This window comes from Eptesicus fuscus, chromosome 7, assembly GCF_027574615.1.
Source record: "Eptesicus fuscus isolate TK198812 chromosome 7, DD_ASM_mEF_20220401, whole genome shotgun sequence".
NCBI lineage: Eukaryota > Metazoa > Chordata > Mammalia > Chiroptera > Vespertilionidae > Eptesicus > Eptesicus fuscus.
This window is the reverse complement of record NC_072479.1, coordinates 85,770,271-85,794,620: the sequence shown is the minus strand read 5'-3', so window position 1 is coordinate 85,794,620 and position 24,350 is coordinate 85,770,271. Positions and strand designations below refer to the sequence as shown.

Here is a 24,350-nt window from a genome sequence, read left to right as displayed (position 1 = left end):
CATTTATTCATCCACAATGAGCATTATTTCCCCTATAAAATGAAGCTAATAGCTCCCATTTCACAGGATTATTGTAAGAATTAAATAGGTGAATAGACAGAGTGGGGCAAAATGAGGTTTACAGTACTGAGTATGCAAAACACAGTTTATTCTTGTATTATTTATTAACTAGAGGCCCGGTGCATGAAATTTGTGCACAGAGGGTTGGTCCCTCAGCAATTAGGGACCCCGTGGGGGATGTCTGACCGGTGGCAGTTGGACACCTCTCTCACAATCTGGGACCACTGGCTCCTAACCACTTACCTGCCTGCCTGCCTGATTGCCCCTAACTCCTATACCTGCCTGCCTAATTGCCCCTGACTGCCTCTACCTGCCTGCCTGATCACCCCTAACTGTCCTCCCCTGCTGGCCTGATTGAGCCCTCAACTGCCTCTGCCAGCCTGGTTGCCCCCACTTGCCCTCCCCTGCTGGCCTGATCTCACCCCTAACTGCTCTCCCCTGCTGGCCTGATTACCCCTAACTGCCTCTGCCTGCCTGATCACCCTTAACTGCCCTTCCCTGCCAGTCAACTTGGTTCTGATTAGTCAGTTTCTATGCCAGTCAGCGTCAAAAGCTCCACCTCCTAGGCAGCCATTGGCCCCTTACATTCACCCAGATTTGATTCTGATTGGTCAGTTTCTATGCCAGTCAGTGTCTCTGGGCCTATCAATGGGGCCTGATTAGAAAGGCAGGGCTGATCAGCAGCTCTGGTGGATGCCTGGAGAGAAATGGAGGCACGGCTGTTGGCCAGGCTGGGAGAGAAAGAGAGACAAGTTCTGATCAACGGCTGCCACAGAGGCTACGGATCAGACCCTGCCTCTCTCTCTGCAGGCCTCCCTTTGGGCCTGATCTGCAGCCCCCGAAGGCAGTCAGTGTTGGGTAAGGGCACCGGCAGTGGCCCTAGTCAGTGCTGGGTCACCACGGCAACCCAGCACTGACTTCTGGTCTGGTCGAACTTTCGGTTGTGATGGTTGTTATGACCCTGGCTCTTTATTATATAGATTATTGTGTTACTGTCCATATGAACAACTGTAAACTACTTTTTGTCCCACCCTGTATGGACATGCTTTGAACTCATAGTTGAAACTCAGAATGATTTTCTTTTCTTACCAAGTGTTGCCCTCATTCTTGCCATACTGATCCCCAAAGGTGCTATAGGAACCATCTTGATGTTTGTAGTTCAGCTGCCTCTGGTAACCTGGAATAAAAGATTCAACTAACTCAAGAAGTATTATAGAAAGGCAGGATATCTCTAGATGCAGGCTGATGGTATCCAGACTCCCCTGATATTTAATGGCCTCATGTATAGGATCTGTCATAGTTTTATGGCTATCATCCATATGTCAAAATGCAACATTGTGTCAGATGGTGGGAAACTTTTCATTTCTACAAAAATAACCATATTATCTTGATCACTGGTGATATAATGTCAGTGTAGTGGGGAAAACATTCGTTACTAGTAGAGTAACACAGTAAACTTTTCTTTTTCTCACTTACCACTGACGAGATAGGTAATGGCCTTAGACTTGATCTCTGAAGTCAACTGCTGGGTTTCATTCAGATAGTTCAAGACATAGATGTTAGGAGCAAAAAGGACCATGTTTTGTTCTCCACAGCCATAGGGCATCTGGAGGAGATTCTGTGTGTTTTGCATAGCAGAACCTAGTATGTCACCTGGGGAATGTGAGAGTAAATGTCAGAGTTATTTAAGTTCATATGTAGCCAACATTATTAAAGACAAATGATTTTCATATTGAAAGTCAGATACTTTATCATTTGGACAAGGGAACATTTATATTTAGAAAAAGTGAGCCTTCCAGGATCTTATATAAATAGACACTATAAATAAGTTGATATTTAGAACACAAATCCTATCTAATAAAAGAGTAATATGTAAATTGACTGTCACTGCAACACACAAGATGGCTGCCCCCATGTGGACACAAGATGGCCACCACAAGCTGGCCAGCAGGGGAGGGCAGTTGGGGGGGACCCAGGGGAGGGCAGTTAGGGGTGACCAGGCCTGCAGGGGAGGGCAGTTAGGGGCAATCAGGCTGGCAGGGGAGAAGTTAGGCATCAATCAGGCTGGCAGGGGAGTTGTTAGGGGGCGATCAGGCTGGAAGGCGAGAAGTTGGAAGCCAGCAGTCCTGGATTGTGAGAGGGATGTCCGACTGCCTACTGGGATCGGGCCTAAACGGTCAGTCGGACATCCCTTGAGGGGTCCCAGATTGGAGAGGGTGCAGGCTGGGCTGAGGGACACCCTGCCCCTCTCCCCCCATGCACAAATTTGGTGCACCGGGCCTCTAGTATATAGATAAAATGTGTGGTGGCAGTTCTTTTGTCACAAGTTCTCTAGATGCAAGATAACTCACCCAAAACTGAGAAAGAGGCTCTGGCAGATTCTTTGACTACATTTGGTGGGAGCTTCAGGGATAATTGCTCAGATATTTCAGTACCTTTGGAAACAAACAATCTATATGAAAGGATGGCATCTGTTAGAGTAGTTTAATCTAGTGGTTAGTAGTGGGGTTTTAGAGCCATACTGCCTCCATGATACTGGCCCTGCCCCTTACTAGCTATGGATCTTGAACAAATTACTTAACCTCTTCCTAGTTTAACTTGCTCATGTGATGACTCAGTGAAATAATACATATAAAACATGTGAATTAGAACAGCCTTGGTAACATCGTAAATCTCAATGCATGTGAACCGCTATTATTATTGTTATCATCACATTAGGCAATAGCATTATTATGTCTCCTTGAGGAACCCTGTGTTTCAAGGAATAAGAATTTTGACTTATGATGAGATTACCTTTAATACTCCAGCTTTTCTTGGCACTACACAACTTCCTGAGACCCTTTCCCCTCTCGTTTTACCATCTTTTGTGTTGCTGTGTGCACAGTAGCTCTCTTAAAGAAGGCTAGGAGCTGACGAGGATCTAGAGTTTTCTGAATTAATTGTATAATTCTCTGATTTTGTTGGTCTCTAATGGTATGCCTTAAATTGGCCCTTCTTAATTGTCAAGAACAGTGTTTTTTATACTATGAACATAGATCTAGTACTAATGTGCCAGTATAATTTACAAGCCACAGCTGTTTTTTAATGATATGGTAAAATCCTGATGTAAAGTGAAGTTCTTTTTTTCCTATGGAAAATAAGTTTTTAGTAAGATGAGCAGAAAGTGCCATATGCTTTATTATCAACTATTTTAGAGAGTATTAACTGTGATTCAGACTTGTCATGACTCTGCTTTCTTTCTACCTAGTTCTGTGGCACTCTAAGATTTGCATCCTGCCTCATTAATGAGCAGCCACTGGCTATGGAGACAAAGGCTGAAAGTGAACCAAGCAAGCCCTAATAGTAGTCTTGTCCGTACCCACAAGCCTCATTAACCTGCTCTCTTGGGCTCAGAGTTCCTATTTGTAAAATATGTATAAAAATACTTAGTATTATGCCAAATTGAATGGAACATTCTGAAAATTATGGGAAATAATATGTAAGAATATGCATTGTAACTTGAAATATATACCCTCGTGAGGCATTGTTCTGACAATGATTATGAAGATGGACTCTTACCTGAAGAACAGGCCATAGAATTGAAAGTCTTTTCTTGCTCAATACCTTCAGGCTTGGGTGAAAGAAAAAAAATGGAAAAGAGGGATAAGCATTGAGGTGACTAAAGGACACCATAGATTGATTACTTTGAAGGGTGGTGTTTACACTAAATGATGTTTAACATCCTACTTGTTATCAAATTAATGCAAATGTGTAAAACATTGAACAACAAGGGATATTGGCTGAGGAGAAAATGAGGGATACTAAGGGCAGAGAGTCAAATGTAATAGGTGAGAGAAATATATGAATCTTATAGGACAGGTAGAGTTCAGAAAAGTAAGAGGCTCCTAGTGTTTAAAAAAAACAACTATATGCAATAAGTTAACAAGTTTACACAGCAAAGTTTCTTATATGCTTTAAGGATAGGAAATTCCATTAGTCTTATAAGATGAATTCTGTATGATATTAATTATTCTTGGTTATGTCAAGAATCTCCAGACTGTTTTTTATTGTTAGGGGCTCAGAAAAATATGTCAAAGTAATACAGACTAACTTACTTCCACCAATAGGGTTTTGATGACCGTGTCTTTTCTCCCAATCTCAGGGACCTCAGCAACCTTATTTCCACAGAGCTCTAGGGACTGCACTGCCTGGGCACTCACCGAGAAGTTCATATTCCCTAAAACAAAGAATGTAGAAAAAATGAGTATTCATATTGACAGTAGTCCAAGCCATCCCTAATTGCTGAAAATGACTCCATGCTCTGCAATCATCTCAAAAGGCTGCAAGAGGAAAGAAAGGTGAAAACAAAACAAAACAAAAAACCCAAGGCTAATGTACACCGATAAACCAATGCCCAAGTATAGTGATTGTGAGGCCCAGGTATTGTGGAAATAGCAGTAGGGTGCCATTGTGGATAGCAAAAAGAAAAAAAAAAAGAAAAAAATAAAGAATATGATATAAGCAGTATTCAGAGATCCACTGTTGATTGGCAAACATTTGGGGAGGGGGAATGTCACTCACCCAGAGTTTTAGGAGTTATTGCCCAAGACAAGGTTTGTCTCTCATTTACACAGATGCAGTAGGATTCTTTCCCCTTTTCATTTTGGGCTGCCAGGAAGGCTGTAGAGGCTTGCAGTTGCACACTGACCTACCACCCACAAGTGGGGCATAGAGATAAATATTATCAGAATATGGAGAGAAACTGAGTCATGGAATTGGGGCCACATGTGAGGTGCTGTACTCAATTGGAATTTGGAAAAAGACTATGATTTTCACATGTACTTCGAGAAGCATGAAAATGGCAGCGACACAAATCAAGACTGATTATTTATTTGGAGGAGCTGGCATTTAGATTATACACTGAGTGGCTAGATTATTATGATCTCTGAACACATAATAATCTGGCTACTCAGTGTGTGTAGATATATTTATATTAGAGACCCGGTGCATGAATTCATGCATGGGTGGGGTCTGGCCAGCCTGGCCAGGGGGAGAGGACATGGGCTGTTGGCCGGCCTGCCTGCTGGTCAAACACCTGGTTGAGGGGACAATTTACATATTAGCCTTTTATTATATAGGATATACACTGAGTGGCCAGATTATTATGCATTCAGAGATCATAATAATCTGGCCACTCAGTTTATACTGACATACGCAGATATTGCCTCTGGGAGCAGTACCTGTTGGTTCCTATTCCTGTGTAGATTTTCTTCCTTCCTCCCTCTCTCCACTTCCTCTAACATATATTACATTTCTATTCTATATAAGACATAGCAAATTTTGAAGGAGAGGATCCTGATCTAGAGGATATTGTATTATAAAGGGGATAATCTCTACGCTAAACTATGACATAATTTACAAAGAGATAAACGCTACAAGAAAAATTAAAAGTACATATTGTGGGAGTTTAGAGATGAAGGCTTGAAGAACAACACGAACAAAATTAAGAAAACTAAATTTTGTGTCAGCACCAATAATTTTTCCACAAAAGAGCCTATCTTGTGTCAGGGTTTGGCAAGATTCAGGAAAAAAAAATAAAGGATATATGGATTGGAGATCTGTGGTTTTAGTACCTGTAGCTCATATGTCATTGTGTAATCTTTCTGATCATGTCCCATCTTGCTTAGCACTATTTAGCTGCAGTGCTAGCAAATAATTCCAAGAATTATCCATAGTCTTGGGAACAAATCAGGAGCTGAATAACCAAAGTTCTATCTATCCTTTCAATTCACCCTCATTTTTCTTACCCGGATGCAATTGGGAAGGTAGTTTAGGACAGTTGCCTTGAGTGTGAAGGCCTCTCCACGGACCACAGAGTAGGGCATTGTGAGTTCCACAAAGAAGGGCTGGAAGGCTCGGAGAGTGGTGGGAAGAGAGAGGCCAATTCCAGTGTCATTGGACAGGCAGAAGGCCCCCGCCTTCCACTCAGTGATGGTATCAGGGACTGTTACTCCTACTTCAGCCATGCCTGATGAGCTGGCGAGGATGGCAATAGGAAGAACAGAGAGTAAGCAGGCAAAATGTCTTTTTTCAAGTGAGAATCAATATGTGTAAAGGGTCTGTCAAGAATGAAATCCATTAAAGGGTTCATGTACGAGTACACATGTGGACACTAGATTATGTACTGGGGACTGAGGTGGGAAAATAAAAGGGACTAAATGATATCTCTTTCCCTTATCTGTCTTTGGCCACATCACACATGCATGTATTTTAAGTAGAAATATGTGAATATGATTCAGTTTGGTTCATAAGCTATCCTCACTATGGTCCAGTCCCATAAAGCATATTTAAGATTCATGATTCAACAAATAAACCATCACACTTATGTAGCCTGATTTCTTTATGTGCTTGATCCAATCTTGTTTATGCAAGACTCCTTGGATGGCATTAGGGAGTATAGAATTTGAATATTTTTAGCTTCCATGTCTATTTTCTGGCAGTCTTCGGAATAATTATTTTAGACTTGTTGTGCCGAGAGACAATTATACTAGGAAGCCCATACAATAAAAGTGTTTTTCTTAGGTCTTGCATGAAAGGGTAAGAGGTTAAGACAATTATTTAGAACTTTTCAGAAAGGTTATCTTCAAGTTGAAAATGCTGGAGGGGTCACATTGCTTCACCCAGAGCAAAAAGAGGAGAGAGATGTTACTTACTCCACCACGGCCAGCTCCCAGATCCAGGTCTCAGGGAAATAACTCCGCACCGTTTCAGAGACTGGCTCTGGACTTGGCATACTATTTACAGGTATTGCAGCAGCTGCACCAATTGGATGCATATAAGGACTCGCTAGACCTGCTATACCCGCTAAAATAAGAGAAAATAATAATCTAGTTAAGGAAAAAGCATTCATTTATTTCATGGTGCATGTGTAAGGCTTCGGAGAACAAATTTTCCATTTTCCTGCTCGGATTGTCTCCTGAGAGTTGTAGAACTTTGGAGATAACTTGTTGAGTCCACATTCTTTGAGCAGAAAGGAATGCTTTTTACAGGTAGAAAGTCCATGTATGTGAATGGAGGCTGGAAGTACAAGATCAGTTGCAGATGATTTTATGGATTGTAGGGGGAAATGGCAGGTTTTCAAGGTCTGAGAGTACTGTTTCCTCCTTAGAAAAACTGAGCAGAAAAGGTAAAACTCTCTTTAGATAACATGAGTGGTGGCTATATTGGAAACTGTTTGAATTACCACTGGAGTGAATAGAATTTAAAAATATCAATAAGGATATCTGCTTACTATATTGAAGCTTGTAAATTTATTGCTCTCTTGATAACAAGGCTATATTATTACATTTTATTCTATTTATTTTATGGAAAGAAGAAATGAAGAATTCAAGATGCCAAAAGAGAGATATTTCCATTTGGAATATCTCTATGGTCGAGACAGAGAATATTACAAACAGGAAAGGGTAGAGAAGTTCTCACCTTAGAGCCTTTGAGAGGCAAAATAGTGTAATAGTTAAAAAACCCAACTCTGAAGTCAAAGTATCTGATTCGATTCACATTCCCCCATTTACTTATTGGCTGAGCTACTTAACTTTTCTGGGTTCAGTTTTTCCATTTCAAAAATCATGATAACCACAAAAAAGAAATGGTAATATGTGAGGTGATGGAGTGTTAGCTAATGCATCAGTGGTAATTGTTTCACAAAAAACATATCAAATCAGCACATTGTACACCTTAAACTTACACAATGTTATATGTTATTGATATCTCAATAAAGACAGAAAAACAAAAAAGGAGAAAATGGTGATAAAAATACATCCTTACCTTAAAAGATTGCTATAAGAATTAAGGAAATCTATCTATCATCTATCTTCATTTATTCTATCTATCTATCTATCTATCTATCTATCTATCTATCTATCTATCTATCATCTATCTATCTATCTATGTATCACCTATCTATCATTTAATCTATCTACCTTTCACCTCTCTCTTGAAACATAATAAACGCTCCACAGCTGTTTTACTGGAGTTGCTTTTTATGAATGCAACACTCTTCTAAATAGGCATTTAATTGGCTCTCTTTCTTTAAATCTTTGCTAAAAATTTACTCTCTTGGTAAGACATTCACTGGTTACCCTATTTAATTTTTCCCTTAGAATTTATTACCTTCTAATAAACTATGTAATTACTTGCTCATTTTGTTTATACTCCCTTTATGCCCATTAAAATGTAACTTCTATATAATTGAAGATTTCTCTTCTCAATATTTGTTATATGTCCACAAAGTAGGTTAGCAAGTATTCAATCAAAATTTACTGAACACATGAATAATAACTTTCATATTTATAACTTAGTTCTTACCGTTTCAGGCACTAATCATTTCTATCATTGTCCAACATGATTTTACTACCCTGTTTGGATTAACCTTCTGCCTCATATTCTCTCTCTCTCTCTCTCTCTCTCTCTCTCTCTCTCTCTCTCTCTCTCTCTCTCTCTCCCCCCGAGACCCTAGAGACAGTATTAAAGTTATTTTCCCCATATTTACTGTTCCCTGACATCAAACACTGAAGTTGCTCGGTGACATCCCAAACAGTCATGGGAATGAATGGATTTATGTTCTTCAAATTATTTTCAATAACTTTCACAAAATATTCCAGTTTTCTTAGCTCTTCCATTGCTTCACATACCTGAGTAATTTATATCTACTTATTTCAATCTCCTTTGTATATTCATCACATTTTAGAAGTTTTTTGTTTTGTTTTGTTAATCCTCATCTGAGGATATTTTTCCATTGATTTTTTTCTTTTCTTTTTTTTTTTGGCTTTCATTTTATTATTATTTTATTTTATTGTTTAAAGTATTACACATAGTAGTACATATATATCCTTCCCCCTCATTGACTTTCCCCCAGTATCCCCTCCCTCCCTCCCCGTTGCATGCCCTCATCGCACCCCCCACCCCCCAGTCTTGTGTCCATTGGTTGTGCTTATATGCATGCATACAAGTCCTTTGGTTGATCTCTTTCCCCACCTCCCCAACACTCCCCAGCCTTCCTGCTGTAATTCGACGGTCTGTTCGATGCTTTACTCCATTGATTTTTAGAGAGAGTGGAAGGGAGGGGAAAGAGAGAGAAACATTGATTGGTTGCCTCCTTGCACATGCCCTGACCAGGGCTGGGGATCGAACCGGCAACCGAGGTATGTGCCCTTGACTGGGAATGGAACCTGGAACCCTTCAGTTCAGGTGCTCTATCCACTGAACCAAACTGGCTAGGGCTAGAAGTTATTTTTTTTTCTCTGTTATATCATGTGCCTGAAGTTCTTTTCTTATCAACTTCCAGAAAATTTCCTTCTCCCTCAAACTTTTATGGTTTAAGCTCAAACTTCTTTCTGTGTAATTTTCATGTTTATTTTCTTTTTCCTTAATCTCCCTCATTTATAAAGCATCTTAGTTACCTTAGTTCCCATTGCTAAGAAACTTTTTGGAATTGGTGCTATTTTTGAAGGTTATATTTGGAGAAAAACATGGTCCTTTAAAAGTGAGCTGACAGCATTGTTTTCTTTATGACAGGGCTGGTTTATAGATAGATATTAATACCACATGATTCAGTGTGATAGGCTCAATGTCAAGGAACACAGAAAACAAATTTTAAACAGTCAATATTCTTAATTTGTTTTGGTAGATAATATTTATTTTATTGGGATTTTGAAATGCCCTAGAGTGCCTTTAGTCATATTACTTCAATTTATATAATGAAGTATTTGAGGCTTAGAGGCTTAGAGAAAAGGCCTTACAGGTTCACTTCACGCACAGAACTTCAGATTTATAATCCCAAACTCAAAAGATGTTAATCTTTATTAATAGACAGACATCAAGGGATCTTTTGGAGAAAGGACTAGCCAGAATACCTTGAGAGAGAGATGAAAAAGGGTTGGACTGCAAGTGTACCTGGGGGTTGGACAGAACTTTTAAGGGGAAATTGAAGGTCCTAGAAAAGGGCTGCTTTATTTGATGTTTTATTCTGGTGTTTTCTGGCCCTGGATTATGAGATATCTCTGCAATGTTTACACTTGTTTTTTACACCAGTGAGGCCTTTCTCTTCCTTTCTAGTCTTTCATATATAGCATATCTATGAGTGTATTTTCTGATTCTACAATTAGAATTATTCTCTTTTTCCATTATAAATTTTGTTTTCCCTCTTTTATACACATTAGAATCTTGAATTTTATATGATTCTGCACCCTAAAGTATCTGACTCATCTAAACAAACAAACAACTCCAGTCAGTTCAGGCCATGTCATTTACCAGCTAAATGATCTCAGCAAGAAGCATCTTATCAGAATTGTTGTTTCTCTATGTATAAATGAAATAAGGCTACATTATGTATCTCATTTTACCTTTTTCATTTTTTACAAAGTAATATTGCTGGATGTGACATGAAATCAAAAGCAACTTGGTTTTTTTTTTTTTTTTTTTTTTTTTTTTACCTCCATATAATCCGGGCATTCCTAGAGGTTCAGCGTGGTGTAGTACAGGTGTGTGACTCATTGAACATAACCTCTGTTTTTGGATTTTAGAGTTGGTGAGCACCTTTAATCCCATACCCTGTAAAAATGATTAGACTGCATAAAATACTTTTTCCTTAGAATTAACTTATTAATTACAATGCCCTTAATGTTATATTAATTCCATGGACACACACACACTCAAGAAATATAGAATGGTAAAATTACAGTACTTTATGATTTTTTAGAATTGTATAATTGAGCATCTTTTTCAAATAACTAAATATAACTAAAAATATCTCAATGAAATGTCAGGTTAAACAATTTCTTCAAATATATATATATGTGTGTGTGTATATATATATATATATATATAGTTTTACTAACATTCAAACTTTCATAAGCTAGTACCTTAGTAAGTAGTAAGGAATTTACCTTTAAGAAGCCATACATATCTTCTTCATCATATACTGAGGGAATATAGAAGTGTCTTCCACTAATATGAGGAGTATTAAGACAGTTTTCTTGTTCTTCCTCTTCCTGGTCCAAATTTTCAGGGAAATAAGTGAGGTCCTTTACAGGTAGCAGATTATATACCTGTAACAGTGGAGAAATTAAAGACAGAACTCATACTTGCTCTTGTTTTGAAATATACAGTAAACTGAGAAAAGTATGATAATTATCCCTTTCCTAAATATCTTCATGCTATCGGTACCTTAGAGAGGTTAAAAATTTTGTGTGTTTTGAACAGTGTTTTTTTTTTTTTTTAAAGAATTTTACTTTATTTTCTCCATCACTATTTATCCTTATCTGTACCCTCTTCCACCTCCTTAACAGTGTTTTTTTTGTTCTAAAAATGTAAATTCTACTTGGGAAAATAGTTCAATGGAATAATAGAATCTTAAATTATCAAGGATTAATAAAAACTTTACTGTAAAGTTTAGAAATAAAACTAGACCAAATATGGGAAGGAGATCTAACTTGCTTCTGTGTTGGATGAATAGTCAATGCTCTGAGAAATTTAGGTAAGAATTATTTACATCTATAAACTTCTATTTCTATTGAGCTTTGTTCTTGGATAGAACCACATAGGTACATCAATGACTACATATCATCTATAGTCAATAGAACACTGTCTACACAATTGTAAACACAGGTCACTTTTAGGAACAAGAAGGGTGACCAAAAAGAGAACCCAGAACCTACAGGATGGAACTAAGAGGCCTGGATATTTATTCTTGGTCTAGAGTAAGACTGAGTCATACCAAATAACTTCCAACATTTGCTTGGCTGGATCTCAGAATTGCTATGGACCAGTAACTCCTGTGTGCCTCCTGCTCCCCCCTCCCCACTTTTAAAAAACAGGTGTGCCCTTTGACATATGATTGATGACAGTGTCCTTTGAAAGAAGATGTGGTACATATATACCACGGAATTCTACTCAGCTATAAAAAACATGAAATGTTGCCATTTGTGACAACATGGATAGAGCTTGAGAGTATTATACTATAGTAATGAAATGAATCGGGTGAAAAAGAACAAGAACTATATGATTTCACTCATATCCTATATAATAAAAGCCTATTATGCAAATTGACCAAATGGTGGAAGGTCCAGTGGAACGACCAGTCACTGTGATGTGCACTGACCACCAGGGGGCAGACACTCAATGCAGGAGCTGCTCCCAGCCCGCAGGCCCTAGACCAGCCAAGGTGGGTGCCATTGGGGGCCCCCAATTGCCCCGCCAGTCATCCCACAGATTGGCCTTGATCGCTGACCAGGCCTAGGGACCCTACCTATGCACGAATTTTGTGCACCAGGCCTCTAGTTTTAGATATAAAACAAATAGCAACAAATGAGCAAACAAAACAAACATGCAAACAAACAGAAAAATCCAAGATTCATAGATACAGATAACAGAATGATGGTTACCAGAGGGAAGGAAGGTGGGAAGAGGAGGAAGAGGGTAAAGGGGTCAATCACAAGGTGACAAAAGGAGACTAGACTTTGGGTAGTGAGCACAAAATAGAGTATACAGATGTCATAGTATAAAGGTACTATGAAATTTATTTAATGTTATTAGCTAATGTTATCCCACTACATTTAATTTAAAAAATAGGAAAAGAAAAAACAAACAAACCTCAGGAGTGTCCATATGCCACTTTTCACCATTGTATGTTGGGTGTGGGGGGTAAATAACTTTGTACATTTTAGTTAAAGGTTGTTATAGCTAGAGAAACTGTACTTGAGGAACTATACCTAAGGAGTATCATATGCACCTAGAACCAAGTTAAATGATGTGGTTCAGTCTGTAACCTGTTGCTATTTTGGAATGAGAATTTTAGGGAGAAAAGTGAGTATATTTTACATGGCGGGAAGATCATGAATCACAGGGAGACTGAGGGTAGACTGTGAAGAGAGCCTCCCAAATTGCCCCCCCATAATTTCTGCCTTCTGATATTCATGCTTTTGTGTGGTTCCTCCCATAATGAGTAGGGCTGACATCTATAACTAATAAGTTTTGTGGAAATGATGGTGTATGAGTTCCAGAGCTAGGTCATAAAAGATATTGCAGCTTTAGCTTCTCTCTTTTGAGTCACTTGTTTGAAGGAAATCAAACTGTCAAGTTATGAGGACATTCAGGCAGTTCTATGGAGAAGACTGTGTGGTAAGGAACTGAAGCTTCCTGTGAACTGGAGGAGAAACACATCTTGGTAGTCGATTTTCCAACCTCAATCAAGTCTTCAGATAACTAAAGCTCTTCCAACATGCTGACTGCAATTTTATGAGCTCACAAGCTAGTGCCACTGAGTTAAGTCACTCTGGATTCCTAATCCATATAAAGTGATAATAAATGTTTTAAGCCACTAAGTTTTGGGGACAATTGTTATGCATTAGGAGTTAACTAACATATTAATCTTTGATCTTGAGTAGAAGAGCCAGGTAAGTATACAAATGAGCATGTACTCTCTATATGAGCTCAACCAATGTTTTCCAGGCCATTTTCAAAGCAAGTGAGCTTAAAGATTTTTATAACTCGAAGAACACAAACCTTCCATTTTGTTCATAATTCTTTCCTACCTCCATGACACTCAAAGCTTTGTTATGCAACTGGAACAATTGTTAAATTTATATGACTAACCCTCGCCAGTTTGGCTTAGTGGATAGAGCATCGGCCTGTGGACTGAAGGGTCCCAGTTTTGATTCTGGTCAAGGGCGCATGCCCGGGTTGTGGGCTTGATCCTCAGTAGGGGGCATGCAGGAGGCAGCCAATCAATGATTCTCTCTCATCATTGATGTTTCTATCTCTCTTTCCCTCTCCCTTCTCTGAAATCAATAAAAAATATTTTTTAAAAATTATATGATTAAACAGAAGAGGGTAGACATAAAATATTGAGGAGCAGACGAAATTCCTTCAATACAAACTGGAAAAAAAAAGAGCTTAGAATAGACTACCATAAATAGGGGATGTAAAATAAACAAGGCACATCTCCAGAAAAAGTAGCCAAAGAAAATATTCCCTTGTTCAGATTAACTTCTTAATGCCCTCTTCTAACTCAAATAGAGAAATATAGTCATTATCTTCTGTGTAATAATTATTATGCTATGAGATGTTTATTATTATTTATTTATTTATTTCTAAGGAGATATTTTGACCTATTAATAAAATTCTAATTAAGGTTGAGAAGAATTTTGACTATACTTTTCATTCTGAAGAATGTTAATTTTGTTGATTAAAAACAGGATCATGATCCTTGACATGGCTATCTCACAATTTTAAAATTTAATACACACAACTGAAGTTTGAGAAGTAGAAACTAGAATAAAACCCCAACGAAACTGTAATACTACTGATTTATCTTCCAACATTGATACTTAACAATACTTTCTAAACAGCAAGTTAATTGATCCTTTTAAATATTGATGCCTGAGGCACTGAAAGCTATAAAATTTGCCAGCGATAACTTTTTGACAATGATAAATCCAATAACATATCATTTAATTGACTTATAGTGAAAAATTCAAAATATGAGTAATGTAGTTCCATATATAGGTTGGGAAAGTAGTCTCTGAATTTTTCCTTTTTGCTGGTAGATTTCTCTTAAAAAACCCTACGTCTGAAAATATTTCCTCCTAATGCCAATTATTAACCAGCATTTCACCTTTTATTTTTCTGAGCCATGTAAACCTTTTATTATAGTCACTCTCAAGTCACTGCTCCATAAGATAAGGATTGTGTTATGTTGACTGGTATTTCCCTAGCTCCTACAACAGACTCAGTTCACCGTGTGCTGCTGACGATAACAGCAATAAATCAGCATGACACTCCAAATATTACCACCATGAATTATATGACTCTAGAAAAAAGGACAGACTTAAAATTTTAGTCTGTGAATCATCATTACTGACAAAGGTGTGATAAGGTCATGTTCTTTTTTTTTAATTGAAAATAATTTGTGAATCATTTATTACCACTTTTACAGACCCCCAAGTACTCTAGAGACATACATTGTTAGATCCATCAAAAGTTTCATGACATGCTTGTATTAATTTTATAAAATTAATTACTCCACTAACCAAAAATGATTTAATTTGTTTTTTTTTGGCCCACAATGATTTAACTTAAACAACTTATTAATTTATTTTCTTTTTTTTAGCATGACCTATATAAGTATTACATCTTAACAAAATGTAGCTTTCAGTAAGATTATTGTAAAGCATGAGTTAACAGGTTCAGGTTTGATTCCTTATAAGAATGGAAGTTATGTCAAGAAGGAGACGGCGGAAAAACTTCCTCAAGATGGCGGCATAGTTAAACAACTAATCTGCTGCCTCACACAACAATTTCAAAAATACAACTAAAAGACAAAAACGTCTACCACCCAGAACCACGGGAAAGCTGGCTGAGTGGAAGACTGACAACTAAGAAGAGAAAGAAGCACAATCGCTGAAAAGCTGAGGTACGGAGGCACGCGAATCAGGCCGGCGGCGGGCGGCTGGGTGCGCGGCTTTTCTTCAACCCGCAGGGAGCGCTCCCGATCACTCTGAAATCCAGTTTCTGGGGACACTCGGGGGACCCAGACACCTACGGGGAGAGGCTGGACTCTCGGCCATCGGGTCGGAAAGTGAGAGTGACTTTTTTGCAGTGGTGCGCCCAGCAATCATTGTTTACTGCGCTGGAGCGCGGGGCGCAGGGACTTGGAAACGTGGAAAGGCAGAGACAGCTGACGGCAGCCATCGCCGTTGGCCACGCCCCAGCCTAGTGACGTCCTGAGACCCCACCCAGCCCTAAGGCCCCGCCCTGAGGCCCCGCCCCGCACATTCTACAAACCCGCCCAGGCTCCACACAGCAGCTTTTGCATATAAATGGCCTGTTCTGGAGCAGCTTAACCAACTGCAGCTCCAGTCAGACTGCTCCAAAACCGCCCAAGCAAAGGAGGAGAAAACTAGCCCTTGCTGTAGCTCCTGCTGGGGGACACACAGTACACAAGGGTACACCAAGAGTGTCCACCTCAAGTAACTGGGAGGCTGACCTGTTGAACCAATAGGACACCTAGTACACAAAACTACCCTACCAACTTAGGGAAGCAGAGAATATGAGAAGGCAAGGAAACAGATCACAAACCAAAGCGATAAATTCAATGAGGACCAACTAGAAATTAAACATACACTGACTGAGATAAAAAATATTATACAGAGACCCAAAAGCAGACTAGAGGATTGCAAGAATCAACTCAAAGATTTGGAATACAAAGAGGCCAAGGACACTCTTCCAGAGAAGCATGAAGAGAAGAGAATTCAGAAAGTTGAAGATAGTGTAAGAAGCCTCTGGGACAACTACAAGCGAACCAACATCAGAATTATGGGGGTACCAGAAGAAGAGAGAGAGCAAGATGCTGAAAACCTATTTGAAGAAATAATGAACGAAAACTTCCCCCGCCTGATGAAAGAAATAGACTTACAAGTCCAGGAAGCACACAGAACCCCCAACAAAAGGAATCCAAAGAGGACCACACCAAGACACATCATAATTAAAATGCCAAGAGCAAAAGACAAAGAGAGAATCTTACAAGCAGCAAGAGAAAAACAGTTAGTTACCTACAAGGGAGCTCCCATACGATTATCAGCTAATTTCTCAACAGAAACCATGCAGGCCAGACGGGAGTGGCAAGAAATATTCAAAGTGATGAATAGCAAGAACCTACAACCAAGACTACTCTACCCAGCAAAGTTATCATCCAGAATTGAAGGGCAGATAAAGAGCTTCACAGATAAGAAAAAGCTAAAGGAGTTCATCACCACCAAACCAGCATTATATGAAATGCTGAAAGGTATTCTTTAAAAAGAGGAAAAAGAAGAAGAAAGATAAAAATTATGAACAACAAATACATATCTATCAACAAGTGAATCTAAAAGTCAAGTGAATTAAAAATCTGAGGAACAGAATAAACTGGTGAACTTAATAGAATCAGGCATAGAATGGGAGTGGATTGATAATTCTCAGGGGGAAAGGGGTGTCTGTGTGGGGAGTATGGGAAGAGACTGGACAAAAATCATACACCTATGGATAAGGACAGCGCGTGGGGGGGGGAGGTAAGGGCAGAGGGGGGGTAGGAACTGGGTGGTGGGGAGATATGTGGGGAAAAAGGAGAAACAATTGTAATCTGAACAATAAAGATTCATTTAAATAAATAAATAAATAAATAAATAAAATAAAATAAAAAAAAAGAAGGAGACGGCGGTTTGTAGGCAGTTTCAGAATGATGTCTCAGCTATGTCACTTCCGGGTAAGCTGGAACAAGTCTCTCAACTGTTACCAACCTAAGTGCTTTTTTTTTTTTTTTTAATACTTTTTTAAAAGTACATATTTTTGTTGATTTCAGAGAGGAAGAGGGAGGGAGAGAGAAATAGAAACGTCAGTGAGAGAGAATCATTGATTGGCAGCTTCCTGCAGGCCTCCTACTGGGGACTGAGCCTGCAACCTGGGCATGTGCCCTTGACAGGAATTGAACCTGGATCCTTCAGTCTGTGGGCTGATGCTCTATCCACGGAGCCATACCGGCAAGGGCTACAGACCTTAGTTTTTACATCATAAAATAGGGCTGTTACTTACTCTCTGGGATGCTGGAAAGAGTAAATGAGAAAATGTGTGAGAGCTTGAGAAACTATAAAATACTAGACAAATGGTAAATATTTTTATTATATTCCTGCATTTTACTCTCCACAGGGCCTTCTCCTTGCTCTGAGCGCCTCACGCGGCCCTTTCTAACCCCTGAGGCTGAGGGGACTCACCGAGGACGGGGAGAGCTCTGCCTCAGGCCTCAGGAGGTGCACGCTTCGGTCCACTGCTCGGAGGGCACAGAGCGACTGAGGAGAAGCTGTGACTCGCAGGTGGGCGTGCGAGGCTGGAAGACTCAGTTCTGGGCTGAAGCTCAAATCCACCTGCGAGACAAGAAGGAACAGTCATCCCGCCCTTCTGTTTGTGTCCTCCTGCAGAGACCACATCTCTGGGCCACCCTGACATTCAGTTTTAATGACCATGCTCGGAAGCATCAGTCGGGGAGAACCTCTTTTCTCCTCTTGCCTTTGCTGGTGAGAGGCTGTGTTGCCCTAAGGAGACAACGGGGGGTCATTAGGGACAGATGCCTTGCTTGACTGTTAGAGGCACATCATTACCTCCGATTCATAATCAAGTTTTTCTATCTGTTCTTCAAGTTTTTGAAGCTTTTGAGTCACAGCATCTTACTTACCTCTCACAATTGAATCAGTGGAATTGGGCACCGTGGAGACAAAGTTAAATTATATTTTATGTGGAAGCAATTTTGTGGAATTGCAAAATGATTGTGCTAGCTGCCTGGAAACTTTTGGACAACTCATTTTACTTTTCTGGATTCATTGTTTCCCCCCATCTCTGTGGTAAAATAGGCGGTACCTATGATACCATTTATTTGTGTTCTTGTGATTTTTGTTGTTAAAGACACTCACCTTGTTGGCCAGACAGTTTTCAATCTCAAAACTCTGTGAATCTCCAATAACTTCTCCATTTGGGAAAATGGTAAAGATGAACAACCGTGCAGTGGGAGCAATGTCTGACTTCACAGGGAAGGCTAAGGAAAAACTGCCTTTCACTGGGGCACGGAGGGAATGAGACAAAATGGTCATAGGTCAGGACGCTGTTACTAGGTCTTATCCAACTGAGAACTGTGCCTGTGCGTTCAGTGGCTTAACCTCTGTAGAGCCATTCTAGTGAAGGGGTAAAAATTAATAGGCTAATGTCTCCCTTCACAACTTCCATTGTAGAATAAGTTCAAGTTCCTTACATTCGCGCTTATCTTTACCATAAATATCTTATTTATGCCAAAATGAACTTAAGTCTGAATAGCTCAAAAGTATTCTCCTGATATATACATATTTAATTAAAGCCTGATGGACTCATTTAAAAATTAAGAATAAGACATTTATTTTGTGACGAATAGCAATCATTTCTTTTAGATTTCAGACAAGAGATGATTTTCCATTTAAAGATAGAGCTGTAATTTGTAAGATAAAATCATAGAGTTTAAATTTTTTTCAAATAAATGCCTTTTTTGTTGTTGTTGTTGTGACGAGAAGATAAAAACATTTACCGTTTTAACCATTTCTTAAGAATGCTTTAGTGGTGCTAAGTATATTCACATTGCTATGAAACAGATCTCCAGGTCTTTTTCATCTTGCAAATCTGAAACTCTATACCTATTTAACAACTCCCCAATTTCCCCTTTCCCGACTTCTTGGGGATCAGAAAGGCAGTACTGTGGCATTTATGTTTTTGTATCAGGGGAGAGACCAAGTGTCAGCTTATAATTCTAAAAAGAGTAAGCTCCCCTCTAAAATGAGGGAAATGTCAACCCTTGTATTTGTTGTGTTGAGCTAACCGTACAAGGTAAGAATAGACTGAAATATTATAAAATGGAAAGAGAAGTTATGGTACAGTTGTTTTTTTTGGCAGAGGAAATTTTGGAGGGAAAACAACCTCTTAGTAATGTTTTGGCAGAGGAAGAAAGCTTTGGGAGGAAAGTGACCTCTTAGTAATGAAAATTGGGAAGGCTTTGTTATTAAAAACCTGAATTCTGAATTTCAAACAGACTTTGAAATAGTTCTGAAATTAATCATTTGTATCCTGATATTAAAACACTATGCAAAAGAGCATATAAAAAAAGAATTATATTAGCAAGCTAAACTTAAGTACTTCAAAAGGTTGAGTTAGACAAATTGTGAAACAAGTTGTTTTTTTAATCTAACACAGTGAAGAGTTTTCAGCAACTCTTTAGTGGAGAACAAATTGGCAATTAATAACGTAATGATGATGTGTGATTAAAACAGTTTTATTCCAAATAAATGTGATTTAATTACTTATATAGAGAAATTCCTTTCAATCACTTGCCTCAGTTACTTTCAATACATTTTTTGTGTGTGATGTGTTCATTAAGTAAATAATTAATGGAGTCTTCTTTATATTACTAGTCAGAGATTATTTCTTTTATGAGTTATGCACAAATTAAAATGTCAGAGAAAATTAGATAAGTAGTGTTTTTAGACACACTTATTTCTATAAGTGTGTTACATGCTGCGTTATTAGAAGAAAGTAGAAAAACAGGTAACAAGATGGATTGAAGGGGAACCGTGCAAGCAATAGGGTCCAGATCACTGTATTGATCTCTACGTAAATATTGCAGAAAATGATATTCAAAACTGCAGCATTCTTTAATGTTTATTTCAAACAATTATTGAAAGTGCTGATTAATAGCTTATTTTAAATTAAATCTTCTTGAATATTGTTTTGATATTAAAAACAGCCTGGTAGGGAAAGAAACCATAAAAGTAAAGAAAAATCATAGACTTGGAACAAATCCTAAGCACTGTTAAGTTTAGCACCGGGGTTGCGTGGAATTTGGTGAAATACTTGCCTTTGTTTAGATTAATTACAAGAATGTTCATGGGGCCCTAACCGGTTTGGCTCAGCGGACAGAGCGTTGGCCTGCGGTCTGAAGGGTCCCAGGCTCGATTCCGGTCAAGGACATGTACCTTGGTTGCGGGCACATCCCCAGTAGGGTGTGTGCAGGAGGCAGCTGATGGATGTTTCTCTCTCATTGATGTTTCTAACTCTCTATCCCTCTCCCTTCCTCTCTGTAAAAAAAAAAAATTAATAAAATATATTAAAAAAAAAAGAGAATGTTCATGGGTTCTCTTTTCAGTGATTTAAACCTCGATATAGATTTAATTAGAATAGAAAATAATACTGGTTTCTTTTCTCCTAACTTATTCGTGAAGTGCACTCAAGTTCATGTGTGAAGTACTCAATTTCATGTCTGCAGCACAATATGCATCCTTATAAAGAGCTTAGCTCAGAGACTGCACAAAAAATAAAAACCCTCCCCTCCATGATATTTAACTCTCTTCTTCTTTACAATACTAACATTAAAGATGATCAATGTACATTTGTTGTTAGGGTTAAAAATAGAAGGAAGCTTAGATTTTTAAAAAGTTTTTATTTTAATGTCAGACAGAAAAGACTAATGTGAAAAAAAAAAAGTGTGCCTTAACAGAGTGCCTCACACATAGCAGGTAAGCAAATTTCTCTGTTGACTGTTGTTGAATCAAAAAATGCCAAAGAGTTATAAGGAGGATCTTTACTTTCTCCCTCGCCCCCCAATTTATTTTTTAATCCTTACCCGAGGATATTTTTCCATTGGTTTTTAGAGAGAGGGAAAGACAGAGAGAAATATCAATGTGAGAGAAACACATCGATTGGTTGCTTCCTGCACATATCCCAACCAGAGCCTGGGCTGGGAGGGATCCTGCAACTGAGGTATGTGCCCTTGACCGAAATCGAACCCAGGACACTTAGGTCTGCAGGCCGACACTCTATCCACTGAGCCAAACCTGCTAGGACTTTTGTCCCTTATCTTAGTGTAAAGGGGTAATGGGAATGATTTCCCCATTTGTGAACTGTCACAGAGTAAGGGTGGATGTGTTGGCAAGGAAATGGGGAGACTGATTGGAAGATACTCACTGTCTCCTGGCTCTACAGGCAGAGCATGTGTTCCTGATCTGACGATGCCTCCCTTAGCCATGATCTGAAATGAAAAATCAGCAGAGAAAAGAACTTTTCTTGAGCCTGACACTGTTTTCAACACCTTATTCTCCACATAACCTATTAAAAAAAATTGATTCCAGAGAGGAAGGGAGAGGGAGAGAGAGATAGAAACATCAATGATGAGAGAGAATCATTAATCAGCTGCCTCCTGCATGTCCCCCATTGGGGATTGAGCCTGCAACCCCAGCATGTGCCCTGACTGGGAATTGAACCGTGACCTCCTGGTTCATAGGTCAATGCTCAACCACTGAGCCACACCGACTGGGCCACATAACCGACTTTGGATTGTTGAGTCTCTGCTACAGAGAATCAACCTCCTGAAAATCAAGAATCAACGGAACCTGGATAAGAAAGCAAGATAGTAGTGCACAAATACTTTTTTACATTCCTGGCCCCATTCACCACTTCTGTCTACTGATAAACTCCAAATATATCTGAGGCTTTATTCTTACCAGGTAATAGAAAATGAGCTCCTTCAGTTCCCCAGTGGCCGGCACCTTGAGTATATAGTGTGCCCTGATAGTCTGTGTTTGGTCACAGGGCAGGGTACCAACCACAGGCTCCAGGTCAATGAAACTTCCACTTAAGGAGAAAACATGTCTTGCAACGTGCTGAGCAGTCCGGTGTTCTTCTTGCAGCCATGCAAAGCTAAAACACCTGTCCATTTTCTCATGGTAGGCCTGATAAAACAGAAGCACAAAGAATCAATATTGCCTTGAAGTTCTTCACTTCAGCCTCCCACCAAAAGGAAGTTATAATTTTGTGTCTTCTACTCTAAAACATATTCTGCATTTCTCTTGTTCTTGCTGACCGCCCACTAAACATATTGTCAATCTCTTAATTTGCACAGATGAAAAGAAAATAACCTATAGATTTATCTCCTTTGCCCTGATTCTGCCAACTCATTACTCATTTGACTCTTCTTGCAGCTCAGAGCCAGAGGAACAACAATGGTCCAGTTAAAATGCTAGAAATCTTTAATAGGAGTCTTTTTTAAGTTGGTTTAATTAAAATCACATTATATATATTAACAAAATCTATTACCCAGGGGTCTCAAAATAAATAATCTTCAGCAAATTAGCATCTATGCCTCTTATGATTATTGAGAGGGACAGAGAGGGAGAGAGAGATCAATTTGTTGTTTCACTTTTTTTATGCATTCATTGACTGATTCTTGTATGTGCCCTGACTGGAGATCAAACCCACAACCTTGGTGTATCAGAATGATGCTCTAATCAACTGAGCTACCAAGCCAGGCCTTTATAGATTTTTTAAAAATCCTCTTCATTAGGCAATATATAAATGTGTGTGTGTATGTGTGGGGGGTTCTGATCATTTAAAAAATATCTAAGTAGACATGGAAAAACAACATGAAACAAATTATACGAATCTCCAATTGAAGAACTGATATTGTTCAGGAAACAAATCCAATAAGATATTTAGATAATACATTAAATTTAAAGAACAATTAAAATTTTTTATTTTATTGTTGACAATATTATAGATGTCTTCCATCCCCCCTCCTTTTTCCCCTCCGTAAAAATAATTCTCAGGGACTTTCTACAATATCTTTTCTAATGTTTTTACTATTTCCAATGACATATTTATATACCCAAGCTTATCCCCAAGTTGCACAGCTTCTTATTTCTCTCTCTTAAATACAGCCTGTGTCCTTCTTCACTTCTGAATAAATGACTGTTTTACTAAGGTTCTCTTTGTTCTCAGGTTTCTTTTTCTTTCATACTTACTGTAAGAAAAAGGTTGTTAGCCAATATATTGGTAGTATCGATTGAAAACTGTGCAAGACCCTGCTCATTGGTAGTTGCATTGAAAAGATAATTGGCTTCCATTGCGGAGATGAAAACGAGTTTATTGGGAACGGGAACATTTTTTCCATCTACCAGGAGCACCTAAAGAAGAAAAGTAATTGTTAAGTTATGTGGAGAATACTGAGAGAAGGTAGAACTCATGGGAACAGACTGCTTTGCTCCCATGACTTAAAAACAAAACCCAAAGAATAAGAAAAAATTCTTTCATATTGATTACAAAACTGTTTCTTTCCATTTGGATCCTCATGTCTTTCCATCTCCTTTTTATAATTTGGATCCTCACTTAATTCTCATTTTTTGAAACAAAGCTGCACAAGAATGTGTGGGTTGTTTTTTTTAAAGAAAAATCCAGTAAGTATAAAACTTCTAAAATTAATTGTAAATATAAATAAAATCAATATTATTTATTTATTGTATTATCTTAAATTATATACCCAAACTATGAAAATAATACAATAATAATAGTCATAAATTGCACACTATTATAATTCCAATATTTAAAGTTAAAATAACTTATTCACTTATTTTAAACAGAACAAGAAATATAAAGAAAGATATTGACAGCCATAAATTGAGAGTCATTTGTGAGAAACTCTCTTAAAATTCTGATGCTGGCTGGATAATGGCAGGAATATATTTATTTATTATAAAATGGGTGAGATAAGGGGCTTGACATAATAACTTATATTACATTAAATATCTTTATTAGTAATGTTCAAAAAAGAAACAGTACCTTTTATTCTTTTAATACTGTAGTGTATGTTCATGTATTTTATCAGTGATATTACAAAGGAAAGTATCTACTTTGGTTTTGTTCAATGACTTGGGTCATATTAA

The 24,350-nt window shown here is 38.4% G+C and overlaps 1 protein-coding gene across 1 annotated transcript in view; it reads right to left on the bottom strand.

Moving 5' to 3' along the window:
• Positions 1–24,350, bottom strand: part of LOC103285403 (PZP alpha-2-macroglobulin like) — a 49,094-nt gene that overhangs the window by 10,709 nt on the left and 14,035 nt on the right. Inside the window, exons 11-25 of the mRNA XM_008140825.3 lie at positions 23,433–23,594; positions 22,137–22,364; positions 21,601–21,664; positions 18,534–18,676; positions 17,841–17,990; positions 10,983–11,144; positions 10,530–10,647; positions 6,753–6,903; positions 5,847–6,075; positions 4,621–4,747; positions 4,155–4,276; positions 3,619–3,670; positions 2,412–2,495; positions 1,537–1,713; positions 1,150–1,237 (exon numbers count right to left, since the gene is read on the bottom strand). Of these exons, the coding sequence (XP_008139047.2) occupies positions 1,150–1,237; positions 1,537–1,713; positions 2,412–2,495; positions 3,619–3,670; positions 4,155–4,276; positions 4,621–4,747; positions 5,847–6,075; positions 6,753–6,903; positions 10,530–10,647; positions 10,983–11,144; positions 17,841–17,990; positions 18,534–18,676; positions 21,601–21,664; positions 22,137–22,364; positions 23,433–23,594 (2,057 nt within the window). The remainder of the gene's footprint in view (positions 1–1,149; positions 1,238–1,536; positions 1,714–2,411; positions 2,496–3,618; positions 3,671–4,154; positions 4,277–4,620; positions 4,748–5,846; positions 6,076–6,752; positions 6,904–10,529; positions 10,648–10,982; positions 11,145–17,840; positions 17,991–18,533; positions 18,677–21,600; positions 21,665–22,136; positions 22,365–23,432; positions 23,595–24,350) is intronic.